This window comes from Salmo salar, chromosome ssa19 (assembly GCF_905237065.1).
Source record: "Salmo salar chromosome ssa19, Ssal_v3.1, whole genome shotgun sequence".
In the NCBI taxonomy this organism is placed as follows: Eukaryota; Metazoa; Chordata; class Actinopteri; order Salmoniformes; family Salmonidae; genus Salmo; species Salmo salar.
In genome coordinates this window covers 16,671,727-16,682,670 of record NC_059460.1, presented here as the reverse complement: position 1 = coordinate 16,682,670, position 10,944 = coordinate 16,671,727, and the positions used below count along the sequence as shown (strand labels likewise).

The following is a 10,944-nucleotide window of genomic DNA, read 5'->3' as shown; positions in this document are numbered from 1 at the left end:
GCAATTCACCGTTTATTCATTAATATCAAACTACTGTTAGAATAAAGCATATAAAATGACAGAATAACATGATTTCCTTGATGCACTATACATATGAGATGTTATGGAAAACTGACACCTATATAACAATTTTTGAAACCTGTGTGGCTTCGAGCATAGATAGATAATTAAATAGATTAACTGCATTTGTGTGTGTTTTGGTTCTTTCGCTCAACTGGTCATCATTTCTAAGAAAACAGGATGTTACTGAGAACTAGGACAATCTCTTCAGCTCTAATCACTAAATGAGCAGCCTTGGCCTAAAGGCATTAATCCATCATCCTTCTCAAATGTTTAAGTCACTGACACTGAATCAAATTCAAATATCATTAAAGATTGTTATTCTTTTCTTTCTTTTTTTGCAAAACAAGTGCAAGTCTCCAAGTTTTTCAAACTCAAGTTTCCCCCAAAAGGTAACCTACTCTGCATGAGTGTGCCCTTCATAAAGTTTAAGCATATCTAAATCGTTGACTATGACCATCTTTCAGTTGCTAGACAAACAAAATACTGGACAACTGCTGTGCATTCTGCATAGCTGCGTTTTACCAGAGTGGTGTAGCCTATTTGAGTCATGAGCGATGTGGCACTTGGCTCCCCTTGTGGAATTTAGCTGTAGCCTACTATCTTGCGACTGGAGACGGTGGTATGTTAGTAAGAAATGCCAGTGTGTGAAACTCCGAACAACTTCAAAAAATAAGTTTGTTTCAATGATATAGTCGGCAAAAAAAAGCGTATTTCAAAAGATTCAAACGAAATTCCAGTCATTCTCGCATACTGTTTCAAAAGTATTTGTCTTGTACTGTATGTTGAAACTCTGTCAAACAACTACACAGTGAAACTGTTTACAAAGAGGAAAAATTGTTGCTTCTCAGATGCGCTCTCCGTGGCGAAATATGCAGAGAGAGGCAACTCGCTGACAGTTGAATAGAGTACATCACACATATATATACTTTTCTAAAAATAGCTGTCCAATGAATGTGAAGGAACTACGAGTCAAATTCACCAATAAAAAAAGAGACAGGACCAAATTATGTCAGGAGACGATTATGATTGGTTGGTTGTGATATCATATGCGCGCGGGCAAGCTGATTCGAGTTCATTGGTTAACGTTCCAAAAGCGTAATGCTGTCACGAGGGGGTAGGTAGGTTGCGAGGTTTGAATAAGGAAGTTTACATGGTACGGGCTTCGCATTTAGTTCAGTGTTTGCAAATAGAGTAACTTCATCACCAGTAAGCAGTGGTCTGCCAACGGGGAAGCAAAACAACGCTTGTTTGCAGTGCGTGCTATTTGCATTAGCTACAGATAGGGTTGCATGTGAAATTAAAACAAGGATCTTACTTACCTGTTCGAGATTGACCAATATTTTGAATAGTATCTTGATTCTCAAGAAAAATATTTCAGTGCAGCTCTTTAGCCAACATTTGGGATTTGAAATGGATGTTCTACCCATGTGCAGCATCTTTCAGGAACTTCAGATTGTACATGACACGGGCTACTTTTCAGCTTTACCATCCTTGGAGGATTACTGGCAGCAGGTAACATTTTTATCCGTTCATTTGAAACTGTTTCATTAAACTGAAATAAAGATAATGTGACCAATCAGACTGGCTGTTAGCCTGGCATGACTATAGGCTACATGTGTTCAAGTACGTGCAAACGAATATTAATTTATACAAATGGATACATTATATACTACTAATTACACGTTGTTACGATATTCTACAGCACTTTGTGTCAAACATTTGTTTTCTTCATTTTTAAACAAAATGTAGATGATCAATGTGTCAACTTTTGTTTTGTAGTAGATGATCATGAATTGTAACATTGCAGAAGCGTCAGTAAACTACATACATGCAGAATTCCGTGGCTAGCTGGATGTGTCAAATTCGGCGCGTGTGTTAGAGTATGCGAAAAAAGAACCAAGCGTGGTTCGTATTTCAAGGGATACCTCCGAATGGAGGACTAAACGTGTTATTTAACCGGTTACCCACAGATGCACAAGCTATGTTCTTATCTTGTTTTATACAGATGGCTGATTCGAAGTAGAGCATTGTTGCCCGTCAAAGCACGGCACAAGTCTAGTTCAGTGAGCCAGTGTTTGACAGCTCGGGAATCTCACTTGAAATGAATGAGACCCGACCAATATAATTTCCAGCATTGTAGTGTTGTGATATTTCTGAGCGATGTTATAGGCTTGTTTCTGAGCGATGCTACTGTAAGTAGCCTTCATATCGGAAGTGAATTTGAAAGCAATGATTTGGTTCGAGTAACGGAGTTGTTGTCGTTCAAAATGCTGCGGAGCGGAACTCGTTCGTAAGAGGATCTGATGAAGTAGTCTAACCGGAATGCAGCCAATTCAACAATTTAATTTTGAAAGTGGATACAATTTACACCAATAAAGTGTAACAACTGACCCCTCGTATTAATCATGACGGGACGGCCTCGTTTGTAGTCATTTTTCTGAAGATATTTGCAGTTCATACGTGATTGAAATCGATCCAAGTAGTTTCCTTCAGGCATTTGCGAGTTGGGCACGGAGCCAACTTCTTCCTAGCTGCCATAAGAGATTTAACTCTTTCAACACAGCCACAAATAAATACTGTCGAGACTGGTAGTGGTAAATGTAAAAATGTAATAACTTATTTTTACCAAAGAGAACTGGAAAGGGTATTTTACTTATCAAAACCATAGTTTGAACCAACCATAAGGTTTATATTCCTCTGAAACACATCGCATTAATTTGCATGTCGTTCAGTGGGTTTCAGTATGCTCATATCCACACTATCAAATGTCAGCAGTGACCAATTCCGTGCGAATTCGTGTGCGCATGAGAAGATAGTATTGCAACTGGAAATGATTGGTTTAGATTGTGGAAGGGGCATTATGTGCTTTGCCTGGGGCATAATTTTTTTTCTCCAACTGTTCTTGTCAAACCAACACGCTGCCATACCTCCAAACAGATTACTCTTTATTTTTATGAATACTCAAGATATAGTATCAAAACTGAATTAATGTATTATAACATTGAGAAACTGAGTTCTGGGGGGTAGGAAGGATGTGATTACATGCAATGCATCGTATCAGTCAGTCTGTGGCAACTGAATGAGTCTTGGGGAAGCAGGAAGTTCAGTGGCTTCCTTAAAAGGACACCAAATGTGCTCTGAGTCATTCATTGTACCACAGAACTGACAATGGATATAGTCCCTGTTCCTCCACACATACACACCACTTAGGATATGCAGTTTATGACTGCTCAACTTGCGTATGTAAACATGTAGCCTAGCTAGCTTAAATTTGGTCACAACCATGTGATAGTCAAGAAGAGCCCATTTCTTGTTTGAACATGTGTTTTCGTACTAGTGTGAAGCTGTAGTTTACCCAGACTAACCTTAGCAGGTCTGCCTTGTGAGCCAAAGGAAACAAGTTGCATAAGTTTCTTGTCATAAAACATCAATGAGGTTGATACTGCTTCATGTGTTGGTGGTCTGGTAGCTCCCTGAAATGCAGTACACCTGTGATCTCTTCTATATATTCTAAACATCTGTTTTGTTTGTTCCTGAACCAGACTTGCTTGGAGTTGGAGCGGTATCTACAGAGCGAGCCTTATGTCTCAACGACATCCGACATCAAGTTGGAGCCGCAGGAGCAGGACCTCTGGAGCAAGCTGATCTTGGCCTGCGGTGATAAAGCGATCGACTCTGACCCAAAGATCCCTCTGGTCAAAGAAGAGGACAATCAGGATGGCCAGATCTTGGAAACCAACAGTGTAAACTCTGATGCCAGCAGCGAAGCTTCAGACAGTTCCGTGGAGCTCTCGCCAACACACAGCTTTACCTTGAACCCTCTGGGGTCGGTTCTGGCCGGTTCTGGACCTTTTAGCCCTTCTATCATTAGCACTCCCCCATCCTCCCCAGAGGTCAGCTCGGAACCCAGCATCTCACAAGGCTGGGGAAGTGTAAACACAGAATTGACCTTGCCGGTAAAAGTCCGGACAGGCGGCATCGGAAAGAACTCGGCAAAGTCTGGGCTGGTTGGTGGAGACGCGTCACCGGACGGGAGGAGACGGGTGCACAGGTGTCACTTCAACGGATGCCGCAAGGTTTACACAAAGAGTTCCCACTTAAAAGCACACCAACGCACTCATACAGGTGAGAAAGCAGACATTTCCCTATGCTATCACACCCCAGGCCTCTGCATTGCATAACCTTGGGGCAAAATACAAACCCTGTTGGTGGAAGTGACAGTGATGGTACTAAGTTTCCTTACTTCCTCACTGTTACACAAAAGCAATGTCTTATTTGACTGTCATTCTTTATTTAACCAAATGGTATTGCCTGTCTGGTTAGCTAGTTGTGTAATGTAATTTAAAGAGCCAAAACCAGTTCATTGCGTGTCCTCATGCAGCCACAGAGAGAGTGCCACACAGTGCACTCACTCTCAGACTATTAGCCGTACATGACTGGATACCTAAACTGTGACCTAATCTATCTGGAATGTGTCTGAATGCTGTGGGGGAGGGGAGGCATTCACACTGAGGGATGCAGTCCCAGTGCACATGGGAATACAAGGGACTTGGGTTCCATCCCAAATGGTACCCCATTCCCTTTATAGTGCACTACTTTGACCAGAGCCATAGTACGGCTAGTAGTGCACTGTATAGGGACTAGGGTGTCATTTGGGATGCAAACATTAGCCATGGCTCTTCAAAACGGATTGTTTCACCATGGGAAAAGGGAGGCTGTTGAGTGGGGGCCTGTATGGTCGTTTGACCATCCCTTGTTTTTTTATTAGCAGCATGAAATTGCACGTGTGTGGTTTTCTCCATGGGCTCTGACCCATGAAGACCGCTATTGCGTCCGGTGTATAAAGGACTTTCTGCGTTCCAAAACATGTTTTGCGTTGTGAAAGCAAAGTGTAACCAGTTCATTTGAATTTAGACCAAGTGTCATTGAGTGAAGTTGTATCGCTGTCAAGTGATTACCGCTGCATCATCTCATCTGGTCATTTCCTTTCTCTTTACTACCAAAGGTCATTGACCAGAAGAAAGACTTCAGCTTAGCACACAGCATTTTCTTTCACATTGACTGGAGGTAAAAAAAAATGTATTGTGCAATATTACATACATTTCACAATATTAATGTTTTTCTCTTGTTTATTTTATAGGTGAGAAACCATACAGGTGTTCATGGGAGGGCTGCGAGTGGCGATTTGCACGGAGTGATGAGCTAACCAGACACTTCAGGAAGCACACTGGGGCCAAGCCATTTAAATGCAGTCACTGTGACCGGTAAGCTCCATCACTCTGCTATCTACAATAGAGACCACCTGCACCTGAGTGTTTACCCAATCCCTCTTGATACCATTTAATCAAGTGTTAGAAAAGAATGATTGTTTTACTAGAGTTGTAACGATGTCTGTTCATTCAGTGATGAGAATAGCATTGCATTGTTAACAAGTGCATAATGAAAATGGTTAGTCATGCATAATGAAATTCTTAAAATATGTAATTATATTGTCAGGCTGTTTTTATGTTCAATTGGAATCTGTACTTGTATCCTTGACACACTTGTTGGTTTTTGTAGTAGTGCTGCTACTACTACTACTTTTTAGGTACCCTCCTGTTCACACTTTCCTTCTCTCTCTTTCTCTCAAGGTGTTTCTCCAGGTCCGATCACCTTGCCCTCCACATGAAAAGACACCTCTGAGCAGGTCGGAGCGGAGCGATGTTAGCCGTTTAGTGAAACTAACAAACGCAGCGAAAGGAAATGTCGTCTCCTAACCAGCCTCATGGTTGAACTGCCCTTGAGAGGAGCGAGCTAGGGGAGCGTGTTCTAGCCAAAGTATGCCATTTTGCACCATACCCAGTGCCTCCGGGATGGATGGACCCCTTGGAGAAGGAAGGCGCTCTGAAGGTTGCCTGTCCAAAAACCACAACAACAGAGGACAAAATCATGTACAGACAGAAGGAAGCAGCCAATTGAATTGAGGGACTTGAAAGAAAAAGAAAAAAAAAAAACTAAAACAAAGACAAAAAAAGAATTAACGAATGAATGAGTTGAATGTGTGGTTGGTGCATGATGTTTTTGAGGTGAATGAATGAGTTGAATGTGTGGTTGGTGCATGATGTTTTTGAGGTGAAGCAACTGTCTCCTGGACAACTGATACACTGGTACTGCTTTACAAAAACGGTTGTCTGAGGTAAGCATGTGTGCACTGCGAATGTCTGACTTGGTTGACTGGCCTGTGTGCAAAGAGGGGGAAGCAAAGGCGGTCTGGTACCAGTGTTGCTGTGGACTGAATGGTGTCAGGGAGCAAGTTTATTCTTTTTTTTCTTGTAGTTGTGAGAACGTGACTGCCTGCCTGACTGTCAAGCAGCAGTGAGACTGAGTGAAGATTGGGGTTTCTCACCAGAAGCCTTGAGGGGTTGTGGTGTTGAGTGGTATGGGGGGGTGATGTGTTTTGTTCCCCCCCGTTCAGCAACCCAGGCCAGGGCAGAAACTCCACAATGTGAGTCCTTGAGTGAGAGGAGCTTTTTTTGGTGTTTGGTGCAGCTACTAAATGTGCAATGTGTTACGTAGCTTGTTTTTTTTACAAGTTACAAAGCAAATTTTTAGTCCATTGTATAAGCTGTGTGCTTAGAGGTATAACACAACTATACTATAACTTCAGTATCATAGACAGGTGTTGCATGGTTCTAGGGTTTGTTCTCTCTTCCTGTTATTCTGTAATCAGGACTGCAAATAGATTCCAATAAAAGCGCAGCTAAATACGAACGGTTAAATGTTACAATATTGTACATAAAGCCTTGATGATTTTTTGTATTATTATTATTATTATTACTTCAGTACTTCTCTTTCTCTCTCTTTTTGGTTTGAGAAACCACTACTGCTTACTTAGCAACTGAATCATTCATTCATTAAGCTATTTTTTTTTTCTTTCACTCATCGATGCCTTGAGGACTATCGGATTTGATTTTGTATATTCTATCTTCTTTTCTACCTGGTAATGCACTGTTGACGACCTTAATGGTGCCTTATGCAAGTGACCTATCCTTGTGGGATGGATGACTACTCCTTGGAGGGTGGCGGGGGGTCACACTGTTGTATGGGTGATTGAAAAGCTTTATTAAGGCTCAATTTCACATGAACTTACTTGCACCTTTCCTTGTTTTCAGAGACTGCTTGGTCTATTAGCCCTATGTAGATTGTGAATAGTGTTTTGTGTGTATAGCATGTACAGTAAAGATCCTCCCTTGTTAGGTTATATTGCATAGCACCCCGATGATCTATATAGTACATTCAGTCGATTCAAACCAAGACTTGTATAAAATAACTTCAAGTCATCATTTAGAGAGCACTTATAACAGTATATTATTAACCCAATTTTCTACCACTGTAGTATGTACTGTGTCTACGTAGTTATACACATTTGGTATCAAGTGAAAATGTTGCTCAAAGGTACAAAAAAACCTGATGAGACGATCGGACTAGGTCTGGGCTGGCACCCTATTCCCTCTTTAGGGCACTACTTTTGGGTCCATAGGGCCCTGGTCAAAAGTAGTGCATCATAAAGGGAATAGGGTGCCATTTCAGACACAGTCTAGGACATGAACTTGTGGTTTGCATAAAGACAAGGCTGACTTGAAAGGAATGTGATGGTGATGTAGCTGCTTTCAACAATGCTCTAACAGTGGGTTTGTAGAGAACTCAGGGGCCCAGACTCAGTGTAGGGCAATATCCCCCCCTGCAACCAAAGCTGAGGAAAAACCCTAAAGATTTATTGTAATTAACAAGCTCCAGTTGGACAGCCCTTGCCTTGTACTGCATCTCTGTAATAAATTGCTAAAGGCTTTGCTGGCATAGAATTTATTACGGACTGCTGACTCTGGGAGTTTGCTATTGACCCGTCTGGGCAGCCGCATTCGTTGTTTTGGTCCAGGCAGCTACATTATTATCAAAACCAACGTGAACAGGATTCTGAAGAGAGAAGAAAAAAAACATCTTTCTCCCTCCCCATTTGAAGCTGATTCATTGTTTATGTACACACTTGAAATAATTTGAAGACTTCAGGACATTTTTGCAGGGTAAGGGACCGAAATAATGTTAAAGGATAGCTTATTGTGTTATATTCGTCATTTAAAAAAAAAGTCTAGACTCAAGGATTGGTGAGATTTAACATTGAAATATAACAAAGTGCATAGACTTATTTTATTCAGTATCAGGGACATGCCATGCTTTGTGGGTGGAAAGGAATTTGACATTGCAGCAAGATCAATGTAGCAGGGCCACAACATGGATTTTAGATCAGATTGTTGTAAGAGGGAGGATGAGTACAACTTGAAACGGCCTGCTGCAATAAAATTACACCGCCAGCAACAGCAAGACTTTTGTGGCAAAGAAATAGAACAATGACTTTCTGTCTTTGTAACAGAACAGCAGCCAATATCATTCAGGTGATAATCGAGCCTTAATTAAGCCTCATGTTTGCTTACATCTTAACCTACAGTTTCCCATTGCTGTCTGCATCCCAAATGGCACCCTATTCCCTATTAGAGTACTACTTCAGACCAGGGACCGTAGGGCTTTGTTCAAAATTAATGCATTATATAGGGAATAGCATGTCACTTGGGACGCACTCTGATTCTCTCTTCCTCTTCCACACACAGCGCCCCTTGTTCTTTACAGAATCTTTGTCAAAGAAAAAAAAAAAAAAAATATTCATTTTGTAAGATTGTTTGTTTTTTGCTTTATGACGTTTTATTTGAAATTGTTTTGCAAAATTGTTATATTTCTGTATGAATGTATTTTTTATTGGAATAATAAGAATCTTATCAGACTTATGCTTTGTTTCATTTTTTTTATCTTCTCACTTTATTACATCGTTCATATTTTCAGGGCTGCAGATCGGTTTATGTACTCAGAGGGCTGGTTTCCCAGACATGGATTAAACCTAGTCTTCTATTAAGAAACCCTTTCGATGGATAATCTCCATTGAACATTCCTTTTAGTCTGTGTCTGGAAATAATCAGTGGAACTAGCTTGGTCCCATCTGCTGTAGCCAACTCTTACATTTAAGTAATCGTATCCAGAGCGACTTACATACATTTTTCAAACTGGTCCTCCGTGGAAATCGAACCCACAACCTTGGTGTTGGCAGTGCCATTCTCTAACAGCTGTCATGTCATAGAGTTGGCTACTGCAACAGTATAGGACCAGGCTTGTAGAACTAGCCCATCCAGTCAGCATTTCTACATCAGATAACAAAGTTTTCATTAGGTTTATAGTCTTGAGATTCTATTCCAAATGGCCAATAGAATTAGAAAGGGAACATATAGTCAACATACTTGTGATCAGGACAGCTAGATTGGTGTAAGGGAGAAATTGAAGGCAACTAAATCCTTTCCCATTTGCTCTGATACTAATCTTATGCTGCACATTCATTATTTGCTATGCATAATCACCGTAATAGGCTCCACAATTAAACTATTACTCAAGGTTTAGGTATAACTGGTATCCCTAATACTCTCAACATGTGTCTGTGCAAGAGCTGAAGAGCTTTGTCAAGCAGAATACTTTTCTCCTTTTGGATACAACTCCTAGCCAGGAGTTAGTAAAGGAGTGTGTTAAAGGAGAATTGAAAAGCTGGTTAACTTATTTTTGAGGACTTTTGCCATCCACTGTTTACCTAAAAGTAGGTATCTTGTTATTGATCCAGTAGCTCCCAGTCCCCTCCCTCCTTGGGGTAGTAAATACCAGACTGAAAATGTCTCACCAAAAAGGAGAAAATGGATACCTTGGAGAAACCGGTTGGGAAACAGAAACCTGCAGTAGCGGTGTGTGGGTAAAATCACTGGGTAACGCCAGGGGGAAAAAGCCAGAAAAAAACCAACGTGTGATAATTGTGTTGTTTGCTCTATAATCTGTTAGTGCAAATGCCTTGTGACCGTGATATAGAGGCCTAAAGGCCGAGACAATAAGACAGTGGCAGAATAAATTCAACCACACATTTGCTTCATCACAAAACTGGAGAGTAAACCACTGTCCGGTGGAGTCCTCAAGGCATATTGCATGTAACTAACAGTTACAGTCGTAAGTTTACATACACTTAGGTTGGAGTCATTAAAACTCGTATTTCAACCACTCCCCAAATTTCTTGTTAATAAACTATAGTTTTGGAAAGTCGGTTAGGACATCTACTTTGTGCATGACACAAGTAATTTTTCCAACAATTGTTTACAGACAGATTATTTCACTTATAATTCACTGTATCACAATTCCTGTGGGTCAGAAGTTTACATACACTAAGATGACTGTGCCTTAAACAGTTTGGAAAATTCCCAAAACTTATTTCATGGCTTTAGAAGCTTCTGATTGTCATCATTTGAGTCAATTGGAGGTGTACCTGTGGATGTATTTCAAGGCCTACCTTCAAACTCAGTGCCTCTGCTTGACATCATAGGAAAATCAAAAGAAATCAGCTAAGACCTCAGAAAAAAATTGTAGACTTCCACAAGTCTGGTTCATTCTTGGGAGCAATTTCCAAATGCCTGAAGGTGCCACGTTCATCTGTACAAACAATAGTACGCAAGTGTAAACATCATGGGACCAAGCAGCCGTCATACCGCTCAGGAAGGAGACACATTCTGTCTCCTAGAGATGAACGTACTTTTGTGCGAAAAGTGCAAATCAATCCCAGAACAACAGCAACGGACCTTGTGGAGATGCTGGAGGAAGAATATACAGAAGTATCTATATCCACAGTAAAACGAGTCCTATATCGACATAACCTGAAAGGCTGCTTAGCAAGGGTGGCAGCATCATGTTGTGGGGGTGCTTTGCTGCTGTAGGGACTGGTGCACTTCACAAAATAGATGGCATCATAAGGAAGGAAAATAATGTGGATAT

At 40.9% G+C, this 10,944-nt stretch overlaps 1 protein-coding gene across 1 annotated transcript; it reads left to right on the top strand.

Moving 5' to 3' along the window:
* Positions 1-1,172: 1,172 nt before the first annotated feature.
* klf6a (Kruppel like factor 6a) lies at positions 1,173-8,875 on the top strand. The gene is made up of 4 exons (XM_014157467.2): positions 1,173-1,575; positions 3,606-4,188; positions 5,204-5,327; positions 5,694-8,875. Exons 1-4 carry the CDS (start codon positions 1,474-1,476, stop codon positions 5,743-5,745), a joined length of 861 nt encoding a protein of 286 aa, XP_014012942.1. The 5' UTR covers positions 1,173-1,473; the 3' UTR covers positions 5,746-8,875.
* The last annotated feature ends 2,069 nt before the right edge of the window (positions 8,876-10,944 follow it).